This window comes from Bufo gargarizans, chromosome 2 (assembly GCF_014858855.1).
Source record: "Bufo gargarizans isolate SCDJY-AF-19 chromosome 2, ASM1485885v1, whole genome shotgun sequence".
Lineage (NCBI taxonomy): Eukaryota > Metazoa > Chordata > Amphibia > Anura > Bufonidae > Bufo > Bufo gargarizans.
Window position 1 is genome coordinate 192,816,069 of NC_058081.1, and position 20,072 is coordinate 192,836,140.

Genomic DNA, 20,072 nt, shown 5'->3' on the forward strand with positions numbered 1-20,072 from the left:
AGGTATCAGGTATGATGGTATCTTTGTGTTCTGTATATTGTCTTTGAAGTCCAGTGTATTCAGGAATAGTTGGCTTTTTATGATGCTTCTGGCCATCAAGCAGCAGCCAGTACCATGCAGGTGTGTGTGGTGTTTTTTTTTTTTTTTTTTTTTTAAACCTTCGATCTTCTAGGTAAACACAATTTTTTCCTGATTTCCCTGTTACCTTCCTCGGAGGCATATAAAACCTGACTATTATACAGTTTAATTTATTGGTTGAACTATGTTCTTTCTAAAAGTTGTGGTAATCTAAGCTTACATATTGACAGATTGTTTGTATGGAGGACATTTAACGTGAATTGTAAATGTCATACGAAGGTGACTTCTCTGCTGTTAACTGGTATTTGTGCACAGAGTTAAATAACAGATGTAAAAAAAATATACAATGGTTGGACTTAAAGGGACTCTGTCACCACTTTCTAACCCCCACTTTTAAAACTATAGTTCTGTCCATGGAGCCCCTGTGATTTCAATGGTGTTGTTATATGCGAAATCCGCAGGCTCGTTTTGATAAAAAAAAGCTTTTATCTAACCTGTCAGTCATGAGTTTAAGGTGCCCAGGGCGTTTCTCCTGGTCTGAACATGCCGCCAGCCGCCGCCGCCGTTGGTGCCCAGCTCCTCCTCTGCCTTGAATTTGCGCCGCCTGAATGTCAAGAAATACGCCTCCGGCTCTCCCTCAGTCCCCCCTCCTTCTTTTCTAAGATCCCGCGCGTGCGGCAGTGTTCGCGTTATCGGGAGGTTGAGCGAAGTGCGCATGCGCACTTCGCTCAATGAGGCTGAATCGTAAAGTCTGCACGGGCGCATCAGGCACAGGCCTGTGCGCACGCGCAAAATTTTGGAAAAGGAGGGGGGACTGAGGGAGAGCCGGAGGCGTATTTCTTGACATTCAGGCGGTGCAAATTCAAGACAGAGGAGGAGCTGGGCACCTTAAACTCATGACTGACAGGTTAGATAAAAGCTTTTTTTATCAAAACGAGCCTGCGGATTTCGCATATAACAACACCATTGAAATCACAGGGGCTCCATGGACAGAACTATAGTTTTAAAAGTGGGGGTTAGAAAGTGGTGACAGAGTCCCTTTAAAGGGAGCCTTTCACCATCCAGTTTCTTCAATGGTACTACCAGTAATGTTATGGACCGTCTTTTGCCATACATTCAAATTTGACAGCGGGAGATGCTGTCGGTCTGTTTGTGGAGAGACTGACATTTAGAGAGGCCAGTAGCAGCCCCATCCAAAAACTGCATAAAACGAGCACAGTGGTTGAAAACGCAGCATGACTACTGGAGCAGACATAGAATACCTCTAAGTAAGGCTACTTTCACACTTGCATTCGGAGCGGATCCGTCTGGTATCTGTACAGACGGATCCGCTCCTATAATGCAAACGATGGTATCGGTTCAGAACGGAACCGTTTGCATGATATTTCAGAAAAAAATCCAAGTGTAATTTGTATTCAGACGGATCCGTCCAGACTTTACATTGAAAGTCAAAGGGGGGGCGGATCCGTTTGAAAATTGCACCATATTTTGTCACCTTCAAATGGATCCGTCCCCATTGACTTCCATTGTAACTCTGGATGGTTCAGTTTGCCTCCGCACGGCCAGGCGGACACCCAAGCGGAGCCATACTGATGCATTCTGAGCGGATCCGCATCCACTCAGAATGCATTAGGGCTGTACGGATCAGTTCGGGGCCGCTTGTGAGCCTTCAAACGAAACTCTCAAGCGGACCCCCGAACGCTAGTGTGAAAGTAGCCTAAGCTGAACATATAAAGTGGCCAACCCTTTTAAATGTCAGTGGGGCTGACCGAAATTGCAGAGTACATAAACTTTGGTGCAGCACCAAACATGCTTGAGTGCCGCTCTGTTCAGTCCTCCTCACTAAGGTCTTGCATTGACAATAAGCAGGGAGCTCTGACCTCTGTAGTGGTCCGAACGGCTCCGTAGGTCCGTCCGAACGGCTCCAGTGTGTGAGTCCTCATATTCATAAGTTCCCAGCTCTCCGTGCCACCCTCTGACAGCGTTTTTCCTATTAGTCTGCGGCAGGGGAGAGCCAGGAGCTCATGGTCATCAGGACTCATCGGCATGCGCTGGAGATGTTCTATACAAGATTTTCATAAATGGCTTGGGCAGTTAAAGAAAGTGATCCAGCGTTTTGTTAAGGCGATCTGTCACTAGCTTATGCTGTCCTGTTTTTACAACAGCATAAAGCTGGTTGATTCCCTTTTAACATATCTCCAGGAATTATTTGAAATGGCTGCTAGCAACCTTTACCACGCAAAATTGGGACAAAGGCTCGAAAGCTGGTTAAAAAAAAGTCAAACACCTGCCCAGTGCCCTGCCATTCCAGCGCTGCTGTGGTATTTCTCGCAGTCAATGTTTTCAGTGTTTCATGATGTGCCCATCTACCCACATGCCCCTTGCAGCCGATTTCTGGCCGCGGTGGTGACGTGGGATAGTCGTGCACAGCTGGAAAGGCAGGGGATTGAGCAAATTGGAAAGACTTTTTATAAGGGCTCATTCACACAACTGTATGAATGGGTCCGCATCCGTTCCGCTATTTTGTGGAATGGGTGCGGACCCATTCATTTCAATGGGGCCGCCAAAGTTGCGGACACCACACAGTGTGCTGTCTGCACCTATAGTTTCGTTCCGTGGCTCTGCAAAAAAGATAGAACATGTCCTATTCTTGTCCATTTTGCGGACAAGAATAGGCATTTCTGTAATTGGGCGCCTGTTCTGTTCCACAAATTGCAGAACGCACACGGGAGCCATCTGTGTTTTGCGGATCGCAAAACACAGCGCAGCCGTCTGAATGAGCCCTAATGGTTAATAAAAGAATCTTAGTAACTGAATATTCGAGTACTGAGAAAGTAGTCTACACCTATTGTACAGACTTCTATACCTTGCATGGTTCAGGTTCTTGCTGTACATCAATTCTGTTAGGGACATTAGAACAAAATATGTAATCACGTGTGGATTTAGCGGGATATAATTCGGGCAATGGAGTCTTCAGATTTTTCCCCGTTCTTTGCTACATGAAATGGACTTGATTGCATTTATTTGAGTGATGGAAGTCAAGGTGTTGTAAGGGCTTCAGTGACTATCTTTATGCTCCTCATACAGGGCTAAAATGAAGTTCTTTGTGTCTCCCGGTGATGGTTACCTGGTGGATTTTTTGAGATGGGGCATGATTGAATGATTATTGTTCTGTCTAAATAAGCAGTTTCTGAGGAGCTGCTGTTGCTTGTCTTATTTAATAAGAATTGATTATGTGACATGTTCTAGTGTGACAGTTCTTCTCCCAGATCTATCTAACCACTGTCATGCTGGTTAAAGGAAATGCTGAGGGAACGCGGGTGAGGAAGGACACGGTCTGCCTGCCCTTACAGAGGCTTGTTATGGAAGAACCGCTGAGTTAGCTGATTTTCACGGTAGGGAGAGGTGAGTTGGCACTGTGCCGCTGTACCATCCCCTCTCTTTGCTGTTGATTGCACTGTTATCTGGTCCCTCTTCCCTTGCTGAACAGATGTTCAGAATGCCAAAAGCAACATCAGCCTTTCTCTCATTCTGCTCATGCAGGGACCGTTCCACTACAGTAGGTGCTTTGTGCGGAAAAGCCATGCAAAATAAAACGGTGTCCGTCACATAGTATACCCTGCATTTAGACAAGTTCACCTATGCCCATCTGCCTATTCATGCTTCTTCTTGGACATAGGACTTCTTCTCAGCTCAAGGCTTGGTGTTGTGTTTTTTGGACTATGGCCACATTATCCATTGACTAAAAGAGTGTTTAGAGAAGTAGTCTGAGCATCTCTTCTGGATGAATCAATAGTTTTGTGCCAATGCAAGGCCGCTGTATCATTATAAAGACTTGTTATATAATTTTGGTGTTTTAAAAGGGTTTTCCAAGATTTTTTATTTTACTGATGACCTACCCTCAGCATAGGTCATCAGTATCTGATGATGGTACGACACCTGGGACCCCTGCTGATCAGCTGTTTTGAGAAGGCCGCAGCGCTCCTGTGAGAGCCACGACCTTTGTGCTGACCAAGCACAGTACTGTTTATTGTATAACTGCTGTGCTTGGTATAGCCACGTGATCGATGAACATGTCGTTGGTGGCCTAGGAAAAGGAGAAAGAAGGTAACTGTGCCCACGAGCGCTGGTACCTTCTCAAAACAGCTGGTCGGCAGGTGCCCCGGGTGTCTGACCCCACTATTCAGATACTGATGACCTATTTGGGAAAGTATAGAGGGGTAATAATTGCACTGTCCTCCTAGCAGACAGTGAGCACTGGCTGTGCTGCCTATATGATGGTATGCTGAGTAATTATGGGATTGATAGCAAAAAATTTGAGAAAGTAGGTGAAATCTAAAATTCAAGATGGTGTCTGGTCAGAAGCGGATTGCAGGCTGGACGGTTGGGAAGGGAGTACAAAGTATTCAAGACTGTTAATGTGGGGAAAATTATTGGGGGCAAAGGTTAATATGAACCTGCCTGTGTAAAGGTGCCGCAGATCATGGATGAACACGTGAAATGCTCATTCATTGCATGAAACAATATTTAATGCAGACACCTCCATCATAGTTTCTTGGTAGCAGATTGTCGTGCTGTCTAAACAGCACCGTAATGCTCAGACAACTAATCTGCATGGGGATGAGCAATGGCAGTAGCCATCGCTTATCCCCATAGAGCTTCGGCTCCATCAGGCTGTGTAAATCCAGCATTAGACATTCAGGTAAGAGGTGCAGTGATGGAAAGTTGCATTTCCACTGGAGATATTCTTTGAGATGGAGTTGGGGTTCTCCAAGGGTGAACCACTTGGAGATGATGGTGCTTGGTCAGACTGCGGATGATATGCTGTTTACAGGCGATGTGGCAGGGTGTCCTTTTGCAGCCTGTGCTGGGGGGTTCCTGCTCTCTGTAAAGAACTATATAAGGTTACAGAAGGTACATATAGCCGTAGTGGTGGTGCCACTAGGAAGTATTGTCATTACTCTGCTATTTTTTTTTTTAAAGATGCAGCGACTAACATTTATTTTTGTATTACTTGCAGGCTCCGCTTTCAGGACGTTCACCCCCTTCTACTTTCTGACAGAACCAGCAGACATCGTAACGCTACGTGGAACTCCTGCCGTATTAAACTGTTCTGTGTATGCTGAGCCAGCAGCAAAAATCGAATGGAAAAAAGATGGGACTTTTCTTAATTTAGTATCAGATGATCGCCGAAGACTACTTCCAGAGGGGTCTTTGCTCCTCACAAGTGTGGTGCATTCAAAGCACAACAAGCCAGATGAGGGCATCTATCAATGTGTGGCAACGGTGGATAGTTTAGGCAGTATTGTCAGCCGCACAGCACGACTTTCTGTTGCAGGTAAGTGCTATGTGTTTGACAATGGGATGTGGTCTTGTGTGAAGTGCCCCATGCACAAAAGAATGTATCTACTTATGTTTGTGGTGCAGAATTATTCCAGAATATTGGGTTGCAAAGTATTGGTGAAAAAAAATAATGCAATGCGAAAAAAATTGGTATGATAAATTAGGCCAGTAGTGTGAAATAGGACAATACAATATCCCCAGCTCCTCATACGTACAAAAGTCCAGCTTACAGAGGAACGGTTACCTCTCCTAACGTGTATGCTTAATAACTACTTGCAGTCCCCATCTTATAACTGTATGTTGTGCAATTCCTCTGCTAAAACTTAAACTGTAAGAATAAAGATACAACAGGGTGTTACCAATTGGAGGTGTCCCCCTTTACAGTCTCATCCAGGCAGGGACTCGCCCCCAGCTGTACATTTATTCATAAGCGACAAGCCGGAATAATAGCAAAATAACGCAAGTAGCTCCACAATTGTCATTTTCATGTGGAATATCATTATTTCTACAAAATTTTCTACATGTTCCAAACGCATCACTTCTCTTATATAAACTTACAACTTTAATGCTACTTTTATTAATTAGATGTAAGGTTGTGCAGCCAGTAATATTGATCACCTATCCTTGGGAAAATACATCAATATCTGATTGGTGGGGGTCCGACTCGAGGCACCCCTGCCGATCAGCTGTTTTTGAAGAGATATCCCCTTTTGCCCAGTGGCAAGCAACTTCGATTATTAAAGTGGCACCCCTCTCTGCCTAAATGTGTTGTCTCGGCAGAATTGAAAAAGGCTGCTTTACCGAGTTGTAAAGTATGTGTGGACATGCACATAAGTGCATCTGTCTGTATACGTCTCAGGCTGGTACATGAAATTACACAATTTCATAAATCCGGGCCAATATCTCCTTATTAAGTAACCCCCATTTTCATAGTTCTCTATTCTTCCAATGATCATATTTTTGCAGTTACGCTGTATGAGGCATCCAAGTAGAGTTCTTTTGTCCCCATTATAGCCATGTGATCTCTAGTTGTTTATATGGAAGACCCATATCCTTTTTATCAAGAGGCTGATTTTCTACAATAAATGAAGTTGTAGGTAAGCCTCATTCTTGTTCCGTTATCGCCCGGCGCAGAATATCCACACTGCGGAGCGATCGATAGAAGAGTGTGCACTGCATGCAGAGTGATTCATTGGGAGCCGAGAAGCAGGCGGGGGAGGCTGGGGAAGCATTGCCTACAGGCTCTTAATGAACACAACATTGATCTTTGACAAGATATGTTGGTGTCACTAATTGTATTGTATGGGCTGAGCAAGGTGAAGGGTTACGGCTGCAAGTCAGTGAAGACTACACATTCACACCCAGTATGGCCTCTGTCTAAATCTGTAATTGTCTTCTCTCAGCTTTGTCGCCCTCTGTGATTTTTGCCATAACCATGATTTATGCACCCAATCCAGTTCTGCAAGTAGCTTACATATGAATAGAATGCCCTTAATATAGCCTATATATGCCCCGTTCACATCTGCACTTATTTTCTTTGTGTTTCTGTTTCTCAGTGGTAGAAGCAGAATAACAGAAGCATCGGTCTTATTTATTACTAGACATTAAGCCTGTTACAAAAAAGGCGCTAGAACAGTAGTGCTGGCACGGTTATGGGGGGGGATCTGTGAATGGTACTGTTATGGTGGGACCTGTGGATGACGCACTGTTATGCAATTGTAAACGGATCCGTCCCCTATTGACTTTCAATGTAAAGTCAGGAGTCCCTATTTTAGGCTACTTTCACACCTGCGCTAGGTGTGGATCCGTCTGGATCACCAATGACTTTAATACAGGGGAGGGAGGGAGGTCCGCAGTGACCACCAATGAATTTAAAACTGATAGCACCTGATCTCTTACAGGGGGCTATGATCATCACAATTAACGCCTCAGATGCAGCACCTGAGGGGGGGTTATTTGTGCAGATCACAGCCCCCTGTAAGAGGTCAGGTGCTGCCAGGCAGCAGGGGGCAGTTATGTGCACAGTTCTTAGTATATTTTAACTTGAAGCGTCCCCATCACTATAGGAACGCCTCTGTGTTAGAATATACTGTCGGATCTGAGTTTTCACGATCTTACCCAAATCCGATGGTATATTCTAACATAGAGGCATTCCCATGGTGATGGGGACGCTTCAAGTTAAAATATACCATCGGATTGGAGAAAACTCTGATCCGATGGTATATAATCGGCACATGCACACCCTGCTGTGTGTGGAGTGTGTGCTGGACTGCTCCATGCTGTGGGCGGTCCGTGTGGTGCGCCATGTGTTTATTGGCTGGCGCAATTGTGGGCGGTCTGGGCGGCGACTTTGATTGGACTGCTGTGGGCTGTCCGGGCTGCCCAAGATGCAGTGTTTTTATTGGGTGGTCCCTGCTGTGTGTGTGTGTGTGTGTGTGTGTGTGCTGATTGGTTTGTGCGCTGCGCATGCGCACTTAACAAATCGGCACACACGCACGGACACCATGTTCCCAGGGCTTTTATTAGGATAGATACTCGCTTATATAGCGCAGACACATTCGACAGCACTTTACAGACATTAGCATCACACTATCCCCAATGGGCTCACAATCCAAGTATGTATTTGTGCGGGTTTCCTCCTATACTCCAAACACAGGGAAAACATACAAACTCCATGCAGATGTTGGCCATGCTGCATGCTTTTTTGACTAGTGTTTTTCTTATACTGGATCTATAATGGAGCTGTGAACTTAACAATATATAGAACTAAATAGCATCACACATTGGAATATAAAAACTGGTCAAACTGGGAACTTATCACATATTCTTATTATAATCCGTTATATAACAATGGATAGCACTGCCTTCCATACTAACAGATGTTTCCGATCAGCTCTTGTGTGGGGCATCCACTTCACCAGCGCTTGAAAGTTTGTAAATCCGTCAGAATTTTCTATATTTGGGCATAAATTTAACCTAAAACTACATTAGATTTCCACACAAATCCTAAAAGTAAATAAAGCTAACCAAATTAGTCAAACATATTAGACTAGGCAATTTATTTATTGAGCAAAATGATCCGATATGTCTGAATTGCAAAAGTATGTGAACCTTTGCTTTCAGAGTCTAGTGTGACTCCTTTGTGCAGCAATAACTGCAACTAAACCTTTCCGGTAATGGTCGATCAGTCCTGGACATCCGCTTGGACGAATTTTAGCCCATTCTTTCATACAAAACAGCTTAAACTGTGTTATGTTGGTGGGTTTCCCCCTACAAACTGCTCACTTCAGGTCCTTCTGCAACATTGGATTAAGTTCAGGACTTTGACTTGGCCTACCATTATTTGGTAGAACAGAAATTGTGCCCTATAAACTCATCCCTTAGAAGAAGAAAAAACTTGTCCTTGAAATGTGACTATAAAAATAAATAAAAAAAACCTTGATCCTTCGGGACTAATAATTGAATAGGGGTCCAAGAAATTCAGCACCTTCAATGCCTAATAGTCATTCTGGCATAACTACAGGCCCTGATGCAAAGTCTGCCCCCCGAACCCCACCATTCCAATTTGTCAAATGGTATTAAGGCTCCATTCACACGTCTGCCTCCGTGCTGCAATTTTGCGGAACGGGGGCGGACCCATTCATTCTCTATGGAGACGGAATGGATGCGGACAGTACACAGTGTGCTGTCTGCATCCGCAATTGCGGAGCGCGTCCCTGATCTTCGGGTCCGCAGCTCCGCAAAAGATAGAACATGTCCTATTCTTGTCCGCAGCTTGCGGACAAGAATAGGCATTTCTATGGGGGTGCCGGGCTGGTGTGTTGCGGACCCGCAACACATCACGGACATGTGAATGGAGCCTTATACTGTTGAATTTAGACATTAAATGGCTTTCTCAGTTTCTTGGGTTTGCATATTTATTGAAAACCAATCTTCTCTCTTCCTTTATGAATTCTTAAGACCTTGATCTCAAGTTGCTTTATCATGTGATGTTTGGATCTTTTTTTGAATCTGCCATAAAATGCGTAGCGGATTAGATTTGCAGAAATATCAACCACGTTTGTTGCAACATTCTGCATTGCTTATAGAGTACTATTAGAAATTATACATATTGTCAATTATCGAACATGGCTTTGTCTTGACCCTTATTTATTTATTTTTTTCTGAACAGGGAAAATTTGAAGTAAGGCTGAAAAGATTACTTGATTGAATCGAGTAATTCGTCACACAAAAAATCCTCAGCAAATTTTTTTGCATCGGCGATTCGTTTGTATCATGTGACCACGGAGCGGGAGTGAAGCGCTTGCTATTACTCCTGCTCCATGGTCTCCCACTGGCCCGCAATACTCACATTTCCAGCAGGGGGCCTCCGCACACACTCCACAGCACATCCATGGTCCCATGCTGCACTGACCACCTGACGTGCTGTGTGCCGTCTGACGCAGAGCAGCGTGGAACGATGGAGTGTCGGCGGCGCCCCTGCTGGATAGGTAAGTTTGTGCGACTAAGGTCGGGCACCCGGAGTGCACAGCATCATGGCAACCAATGATGCTCTGCACTCTGGGTGTCAGGAGGAGGAAGGGGGGACAGCTGCTGGCACAAAGGTGGGGGAGGGGGGTGGGGAGCTGCTGGCACAAGGGTGGGGGTTGGGAAGAGCTTATGTAACTGGGGGAACAGAGCTGATGGCACTGTGGGGAAACTGAAGCACTTGGGCTGATCATGCAGAGGGGAACGAAGGGTGTTGGGACTGATGGCAGGAGGTCTGAGGTTTTTTTTAAAGGAAAATAGTCTATTCATTTTTTCTTATTAGAATACTCAATCGTAGAAATAATCTATAGACTACTCTATTTCTAAAATAATAGTTTACTGCAGCCCTAATTTGAAGCAGCCAGACTTAAAGCTGAGAATGTACATAATATAACTGTTGGCTGAGTGATCATTCAGCCGGCATCCATCTTTCCTGATCCTCAATTTATACTGTATGTAATGAATGGGGAGTGGGGCGAAAGCCACTGCCAGAGGCTGTGAGGAGGTTGTCCACTTCTTTAAAATTGATGACCTACCTGTTGATCAGCTGTTTGTAGAGAAAGCAGTGCTCATACCAGCACTGCCTTCTCTTCTTTGTTTACCTGCTCGCCATCGCAACTGCAGCGGTGAACAGGTGTAAATACAACTACACAGTCCCTTTCACTTCAATGGGATGGCTCCTTCCTGTTCAAGTGAATAGGGGATATCATATTTGTAATTACACCTGTTCTTCACTGCAGTTGCGACAGTAAAGTAAACTGAGAAGAGAAGGCAGTGTTGGTACGAGCGCTACTTTCTCTTTGAACAGCTGGGGTGGTCGCCTGATTGTAGTTTTGTCTTGCTCCCATTTGCATGATTGTTCTCCTGACTTAGCCTGCCGGAGCTCTCTGTATCTGGCATTGCTGGAACGCTGCCTAAATGCCCTCTGGCCCCATTAACTATAATTGGGACCGGCAGTGATCTAGCCGCAACCTGGCAAATTGGTGAGAATCAGCCAGCCTAAAACCGCTGTGTGCATATTTGCCGGGTTGTAGCCTGATCTTCGCTGGTCCCCGTTATAGTTAATGGGGCTGGCAGGCATTCAGGCAGCTTCATCCAGAGCGCTTCAGCAGGCTGTTCCCTGCCAGATCTCTGCACTCTAGTGTGAAACTAGCCTAAGAAGTTTAAATGAAAAAAGTCCTATGCTACATTTTGCCGAAATAGCCTGATTAATCTCTGAACGCTAGTTTGAAACAAGCCTTACTTTCAGAAATGGTCAGGTTTGTACAAACCGCTGTTGCACCGTTCCAGTGTACACAAAAATTAAAACTTTTCAAACTATCACTAAAACAAAATCGCATTCAAAATTAAGGCCTCATGCACACGACTTTAGTTTGTTTCTGCGTCCATTCCGCCGATTTTAGCGTTTCTGATGCGGACCCATTCATTTCTAAGGAGCCGTTGAAAATGCGGATAGTCCACCATTTGTTATCCGCGTCTGGTTCCAGTCAGTCACAAAAATATAACCTGTCCTATTCTTGTCTGTGAAAAACGGTTTGCGGACCCATTCAAGTCAATGGGACCGCCAAAAATGCAGATGTACAACCGTCTGTCATCTGCATCCGTTTTTGTAGAATCAGTATCCTGGGTGGGGATGTTAAAAATTCTTTTTTTTTTTTTTTTGGGTGGTCTGCCGAAAAAAAAAAAAAAACTACCGACACACTGAAACGCAACGGGGGAAAAAACGACAACAGATCCCATATTTGCGGAACGGAAGACACCAACTGTCGTGTGCATGAGGCCAATTCAGAATTTGATATTGTTTCAATTCTCCAATATAGAAGTGAAATTAAACAGAACCTCTGGAAGATTCTGAGAAGATTTCCAGTGAGAATATATACATGTGTAATTTTTTTATGCATTGTTTTACATTTACAGTCTTTGTTTTTTCAGGCCTTCCCAGATTTGCCAGCCAGCCAGATGCCTCTTCTGTATTTGTTGACGATACGTTTGTATTAAGCTGTGATATCAGCCCTGAACTTGTCCCATTCGTTCATTGGGAGCAGAACCGCTCACCGAGAGAGTTAGACGACAGAGTCTCTATACTATCTAATGGCAGCCTTGTTGTAAGCAATGCCAACCAGAGTGATGTTGGTCTGTATCGATGTGGTGTTGGTAGTGGAGCAGCTTTGAAGTACAGTGAAGAAGCAGAGGTCAAAATACTAGAAGGTAAAAAGATCTTACTGTATGTCTTAAGGGTTTCTCTGGTTTCAGGAATTTTATTGCAGAGGCATATGAGTCAGTAAAATATAGATCCAGTGGTCCAGTACATTATCCCTAGTGAGGCTAGGGTTGGGTAATACAAATCACAAAGATTAAAATGCTAGTGCTCAGCCAGTGCTGCATACAAATACAACCTCACACTCCATCCATTCATAGGAGGAGAAAGTGGAGAAGGGATTCAGACCCTAGGGTGGGTGTCCTTTAAAACCTGGTTAAGTCAAGTAATACTTTTCCAACTTACATGTTGGGGCTTGCACAACAAGGTAGAAGGAAATGTCAAAATTACTCTTGACCTGTTTTCACAGTCTACTGCTATAGCTATTCTGCAGTTGCCTGTACGTGGCTGGTCATAGCTGACTTAAGATATCTCTAATAATCCTCTCATACACCCGCATGCTAGTCTTGGCTAAGTTTGCTTGTGTTTTAAATTGGATAGGGTAGAAAAAGCTGGTGCCAGACACCTCTGTTGGGTGGCCTATCTCCATTAGAATAAAGGAATTGAGCATGTTGAATTCAATCATGAAATTGTGGGATTTGACCAACATATATGCAGCTTTAGTCTATTAGACCTCGGATTCCTTATTGGCTCCTATCATGTACGTCTTGCCCAAGCCACATAGAGGCGCCGCTTCTCAATCTAATTATATCATTCCAAACTAGGAGCACTTTGCCAGCTGTATATAGTCTAATTTTACAGTCTTTCTGCGAGAGGTGCCATGTACTGTCACTGGGTGAGCATGGTCTGGGACAATCTGTAGCAAAATACTGAAGTATTTTAATATGATGATGAGTTTAGTTCTGATATAAATGATAAACTAGGGAATACCTAAAAATGTATGACTGACTGGATTGAGATCACATTTTTTAAATCCACTTAAGGGGTTGTCTCACTTCAGTATATTGCATTTATCATGTAGACATGATAAATACAAGGCACTTGCTAATGTATTATAATCCATATTGCTTCCTTTGCTGGCTGGATTCATTTTTCCACTACATTATACACTGCTCGTTTCCATGGTTACAGACCACCCTGCAATCCAACAGTGGTGGTCGTGGAAGCAATATTGATAATATATTAAGTGGCTCGTAGTAACTTTCGCTACATGATTAATGCCACTTATTGAAGTGAGACAACCTCTTTAACATATACAAAAAAAGTATGTTAATGGATGCTTCAGACAGATGCCCTACAGTGGCACCCGTTCACCATAAAGTTCCATTATAAAAAAAAAAATCTATATATTTCTAAATGTACCGGTATACTTTAACGTAAACCTTTTTTTTTTTTTTTTTTTTTTTTTTTTTTTTTAACCGGACTTTCCCAATGTGTATGTAAATGGCAAAAACGTGTCATGAACCCACACTTATACTGTGTTTGTGTTTTTTTCCCCTCTGTCTCGCTTCTGTGCTTTTATTGTCTCCCTCTCTTTCTGCCCTATGAACGGGTGCGTCCCTCAGAAGCTGAAGAGAATCGTCCTTTAATATTTTTACGTCAGCCTTCCTCTTTGACAAGTATTGTTGGACAGACGGTAATCTTTCCCTGCGTTGTATCTGGTTACCCCATCCCCAGTGTCATATGGAGTCATAATCAAGAAGAAATCCTTTTTGGAAGGTAATTTACTTAATATATTTTACATGGTATGCATACTTTTAAAGGTTTTTTCCAACATGTACAGGGATCATGTACCACTTGGGAGAAGTATCACTGTTGCAGCGAATTCGGACCCTTCCATGCTAGAAGTTTACATGCAAGGACTGAAGCAAAGTGAATAGTGGGAGACCCATGGATCCAGAACCAAGTGTCACGGAGCAGGCAAATAAGCCTCCGTTAACTCCCACACTACAGTTACTTTAAGAACACATTAAATTTGGAAATCCTCTTTAAGACATTTAAGGGGTTTTCCAGGTTCACCCATCTAGATCAGGTCAGCATCTGCACCAATTTTTTTAAGGTGTCACAGTGCTTGCTTGAGTGACAAAGCCTTTTCCTTATGTACATTGGTCCATCTACCTGGAAGCAGTCTACTTAGTACTGGTCCTGCAGTAAGTAGACAGACTGACATAAACACTGGAGAGGCGCCTCCCTTGCCTGAGCACCACAGCCCCTTTAACAAACTAATTGGGAGATCTGCTGAGTTGGACCCCCACTGATTGATATTAATGAGCTATCCTAAGAATAGGTCATCAGCTTTCAATGCCCAAAACGACCCTTTGATTTTGGAGGAAGATGAGGAATTCTGGAAGTTAAGAAAATGGCCTAAAAAAAAAAAAAGTTTTTAGAATACCCGCTGTATCTGAATTCAGGAGGACATCCTCCTTTTTTCTTAGCTTAGGAGTGTCATGCGACAGTCACACGCTGAAAGAAGCAAGGCATTAGCTTACTAGAGCATGGTAAATTGACTGGTATTATTTACATGTGTTTCATATTACACAACCATCGAGAAAATGTATACATTTGTAGGGCTTTATCTGCCTCCTCCATTATCAGAAGATATTTAATCTGAATGTTATAGTCAGTGATTGTTCTTTTATATCTGCTTCATGATTGCTGCATTGTTCTTGATGACTAAGTTGCCCAAGGTTTTCAAAGATGAGCCTATTGTATTACATTCTTTAAATTAAAATGAAGTGCACAGATCTTTGATATATATATTATTATAGATATTATTTTAATGAACATACCCACTATTGTAGTGGTCATTCTTCAGAGAAGCATTTTTGGCCTTTCTGTCCTGTATTGAATTGCAACGATGAAAAGACAACTTGTACCCTGTAGGGCGATAAAAGATTCTCTTACACAAAGCTTCATTCCGGTTTGAGCTCGGGTAATGTCGGAAGATCAATACAGCTAAGATCACTTCTATCATGTAGCTGTCATTGTTGAGGACAATGCGTACCTAGATGACTTGACGTGTGCATTGACTGTGCTTACCATCTACAGTTCAGACAGATTGGCATTGTTGGCGGGAGGCAGCCTGCAGATCATCAATGTCACAGAGGAAGATGCTGGGATCTATACATGTACGGCAGATAACGGGAACCAAACTATCAATGCCCAGGCAGAGCTTTCTTTACAAGGTATAAAAAAAGAATTTTTTTTTGGGGAAATATTAATGACGTACCTGAGACTTATTTTGTTTTGCATGTGTACTTAAAGGGGTTGTCTCATCGTGGACAATGGGGGCATATTGCTAGGATATGCCCCCATTGTCTTATAGGTGCGGGTCCCTCCCCTGGGAGCTGCACCTATATAGAGAACGGAGCCCCGTAAGTGAAGGAGGGTGCACTGCGATACGTAGCCGCCCTCCATTCATTTTGTATGGGGCTGGCGAAAATATTTCAGTCGGCCACATAGAAATGAATGGGAGCAGGGGGGCCGTGGGAAGCCAGCTTGGCGGTGGCTGGACTGGAGTCCTCCAGCCTCCACCTTGCAAGGCTCTGTTCTTGATATAGGGGCGGGTCCCAGCGGTTGGACCCGCACCTATAAGACAATGGGGGCATATGCTAGCGATATGCCCCCATTGTTCATGATGAGACAACCCCTCTAAGGAAGTATACCCCATTGTAGGGTAAGGCTACTACTATTCAGACAATAAAATAGGAGTATTCCCATCTCAAACATTTATGAATTTATATCTGATAGATACAGGTCCCTCCACTGGGAAACACACCTATTTCTAAAACTGGGATCAGCAACCTTTGGCACTCCAGGTGTGGTGAAACTACGACTTCCAGCATGCACACTTGCTTGGCTGTTCTCAGAGCTCCCACAGAAGTGAATGGAGCATGCTGGGAGTTGTAGTTGCACAAAAGCTGGAGTGCCAGAGGTTGCTGACACCTATTCTAGAACATGGTTCCCTCCCAAACCCATCTCATACAGTCAAATGGGAGTTACAGAGATGGCATAGCCCTATTTTTCCTTTAAATTCTGAGATTCAGAAGCAGCTTTGCTCACTGTGCTATTCCATATCTTTAAAGGGAATGTGTCATCAAAAAATTGCCTATTGTTTAAATCACATCTTTATGTTAAACATATACTTTTTAGAATTTTTCTTTTTTTTTTTTTCTTTTTTCTTTGTCACTATCATTCAATCAATAGGACTAATATCTAAAGAAATCTTGCCTTTTGAGCGCATCTACATGGGCCATAAACACCATGGTCTGGAGCTGATCCCATTGACTTCTATGGGAGAGTATTCTAGACATGCTCTGTGACCTGTGCAGAGGTCAGGAGGGAGGAGATAAGCTGTAACATCACCTATTGTCAATGGTGGATCCTGTCTTATCTACAGTTGCAAGAAAAAGTATGTGAACCCTTTGGAATCATATGGATTTCTGCACAAATTGGTCATAAAATGTGATTTGATCTTCATCACAACAATAGACAATCAGTCTGCCTAAACTAATAACACACAAATAATTAAATGTTTACCATGTTTTTATTGAACACACCATGTAAACATTCACAGTGCAGGTGGAAAAAGTATGTGAACCCCTAGACTAATGACATCTCCAAGAGCTAATTGGAGTGAGGTGTCAGCCAACTGGAGTCCAATCAATGAGATGAGATTGGAGGAGTTGGTTACAGCTGCCCTGCCCTATAAAAAACACACACCAGTTCTGTGTTTGCTTTTCACAAGAAGCATTACCTGAAGTGAATGATGCCTCGCACAAGAGCTCTCAGAAGACCTTCGATTAAGAATTGTTGACTTGCATAAAGCTGGAAAGGGTTATAAAAGTATCTCCAAAAGCCTTGCTGTTCATCAGTCCACGGTAAGACAAATTGTCTATAAATGGAGAAAGTTCAGCACTGCTGCTACTCTCCCTAGGAGTGGCCGTCCTGTAAAGATGACTGCAAGAGCACAGCGCAGACTACTCAATGCGGTGAAGATGATTAATACTAGAGTGTCAGCTAAAGACTTACAAAAGTCTCTGGCATATGCTAACATCCCTGTTAGCGAATCTACGATACGTAAAACGCTAAACAAGAATGGATTTCATGGGGGGATACCACAGAGGAAGCCACTGCTGTCCAAAAAAAAATTTGCTGCACGTTTAGTTTGCACAAGAGCACCTGGATGTTCCACAGCAGTACTATCAAAATATTCTGTGGACAGATGAAACCAAAGTTGAGTCGTTTGGAAGAAACGCACAACACTATGTGTGGAGAAAAAGAGGCACAGCACACCAACATCAAAACCTCATCCCAACTGTGAAGTATGGTGGTGGGGGCATCATGGTTTGGGGCTGCTTTGCTGCGTCAGGGCCTAGACTGATTGCTATCATCGAAGGAAAATGAATTCAAGTTTATCAAGACATTTTGCAGGAGAACTTAAGGCCATCTGTCCACCAGATGAAGTTCAACAGAAGATGGGTGTTGCAACAGGACAACGTCCCAAAGCATAGAAGTAAACCAATAACAGAATGGCTTAAACAGAAGAAAATACACCTTCTGGAGTGGCCCAGTCAGAGTCCTGACCTCAACCCGATTGAGATGCTGTGGCATGACCTCAAGAAAGCGATTCACACCAGACCTCCCTAGAATATTGCTGAATTGAAACAGTTCTATAAAGAGAAATGGTCAAGAATTACTTCTGACTGTTGTGCACGTCTGATCTGCAACTACAGGAAACGTTTGGTTGAAGTTATTGCTGCCAAAGGAGGTTCAACCAGTTATTAAATCCAAGGGTTCACATACTTTTTCCACCTGCGCTGTGAATGTTTACATGGTGTGTTCAATAAAAACATGGTAACATTTAATTCTTTGTGTGTTATTAGTTTAAGCAGACTGTGATTGTCTATTGTTGTGACTTAGATGAAGATCAGATCACATTTTATGACCAATTTGTGCAGAAATCCATATCATTCCAAAGGGTTCACATACTTTTTCTTGCAACGGTATATACAGGTGTTACTTGTCATTGTATTTCCACCTGTGGTGATAATAGCTACTGAAAAATTATCTGTACAGAACAGGAAATCATGACCTAATATTAGATCTAGTGGCCAGTATGAAAACTGCAGGATTCTATACATTTTTAAATATAGTGACACAGGGGGAAAAAAAGTCAAAAAAATAAATAAAATATATATATTTTTTTTAAGGTAAAACAGTGATTTAACCAATAGGTTATTTTCTGTTGGCACATTCCCTTTAACTCTGCTGCACTTGTATGGGAGCTATAGGAACAGCATAGTACAACTTATTTGTCTCCATCGGTGGAGAATGTTGTTTAGGGTCTTTCCCCTTTGGGCAATACCGCTTTAGTCTTAGATTTTAAGAGTTGCATAAATATTTCATTACATGTTTTATCATCCTTGACACCAACATGACAGTAGAACATGGAACTGTAAGATTTCTTGTATTGCTATGATATAAAACACTTCTTTGTTATCCCCTATAAGCTGCAGCACCTACATATTTGAAAAACACTTGGACTTGCATTGCGTTCATGGGTTAGTTTGAGCTTCCGGTTAAATCGCCCCGTGGCTTTTGCACTAGGATGCTTATTTATTTTCTGGAGAGGGGTGTTATCCTGTGCTCCCTAGGGGCCTGTCCCACTTCCTTCCAGGTGATCAGAAATAAAGTGTGTCACTCCCTTCCATCTCCAACAGAGGTTTTGTTGGTAACACTTTGTCAGGAAGTCCCCTATGGTGTGGTGATGTAGCAGCCTTTTATTAAACCTTTATCCCTTCTGATCAAGTGGAGTGCATCTGTATAGCGTTCATCCTGTGTTTTATTGCTGTTCTGAATAGGTTAACCTTTTACTTTGAAAAGTCAACTTTATTAAGTCGTTTTATTACCTAGTTGTTTGTTTTTGTTTTTTTTAAATCCACACGCTTTATACTGTTTTATTCCATGTTCTTGGTGGGTATACACCACCATAAAAATAAACCTTGCCGCTTCTTCCGTGTTCTATGATTGCTTATGTTTAGTGTTGGACTGTGGTTCCTTGGGCCCACCAGAGGAAATTATTCCCAACCCCTTTATCATCAAATAGGTTGTGAATCAAATAGACACTAGTGACCGGTTATTGGTTCCAAAGGCCGCCAAAAGTTTAGTTTTTTTCCTCCTGAATAGTGTTGAGCTAACTTGTGTTTTAAGTTCCGCGTCTAAAGCTCGGGTTATCGAATAATCGCGTTATGGATTCTAAATTCAGTTATGGATTCCGCTACCACAGACCACAACGGAATTTAGAATCCATAACCAGATTCTTCGATAACCCGAACTTTAGACGCCCCACTTAAAACGCAAGTTCGCTCAACACTACTCCTGACCCTTTGGGGCCCTATATGGTGTCAGAATCTGGAACCACTAGAGGATCTTTTGGTGGGCCAATCCTATTCTGCTTATGTTCAGCTTTTTGTGACGTTCACAGATAATTTGGATTCCTTTGGTTCTTGCAGCTATAAGCTTCCACCAGCTTTTCTGATGTATTCAAGAAGTGGCAATAAATATGGAGTTAATTTCCTTGTATATATTTAAAATGGACAACAGTTCTCAAAATCCTCCTCCAGTCTCTTAATCTGCTTATCCGGTTTTGAGTTTTTAGGAAATGCATTTCAATCTCGACATTTACAAGACTATGTGCACTGATAACCGTTTCCTCTTGTAGTGCCTCCTGTGTTTTATGTTAAGCCATCTAATACACATGCTCATGAATCCATGGACATTGTGTTTGAGTGTGAAGTTAGAGGAAAACCTGCTCCAACAGTCAAATGGGTGAAGAACGGAGATGTGGTCATCCCTAGTGACTATTTCAAAATAGTGGTAAGTGACCAGGTGGTCAGATGTGCAGTTCTGGTCTGGACATTAAAGGGAACCTGTCATCATTCTTTATGCTGCCCATACTAACAGC

The 20,072-nt window shown here is 42.9% G+C and overlaps 1 protein-coding gene across 5 annotated transcripts in view; it reads left to right on the forward strand.

The window, feature by feature from the left end:
• NEO1 (neogenin 1) overlaps positions 1 to 20,072 on the forward strand; it is a 135,081-nt gene that overhangs the window by 85,605 nt on the left and 29,404 nt on the right. For all 5 annotated transcript variants that reach the window (XM_044279835.1, XM_044279836.1, XM_044279838.1 and 2 more), the window contains exons 2-6: positions 5,099 to 5,416; positions 11,881 to 12,156; positions 13,672 to 13,825; positions 15,155 to 15,291; positions 19,830 to 19,984. In XM_044279835.1, coding sequence (XP_044135770.1) covers positions 5,099 to 5,416; positions 11,881 to 12,156; positions 13,672 to 13,825; positions 15,155 to 15,291; positions 19,830 to 19,984 — 1,040 coding nt within the window. The remainder of the gene's footprint in view (positions 1 to 5,098; positions 5,417 to 11,880; positions 12,157 to 13,671; positions 13,826 to 15,154; positions 15,292 to 19,829; positions 19,985 to 20,072) is intronic.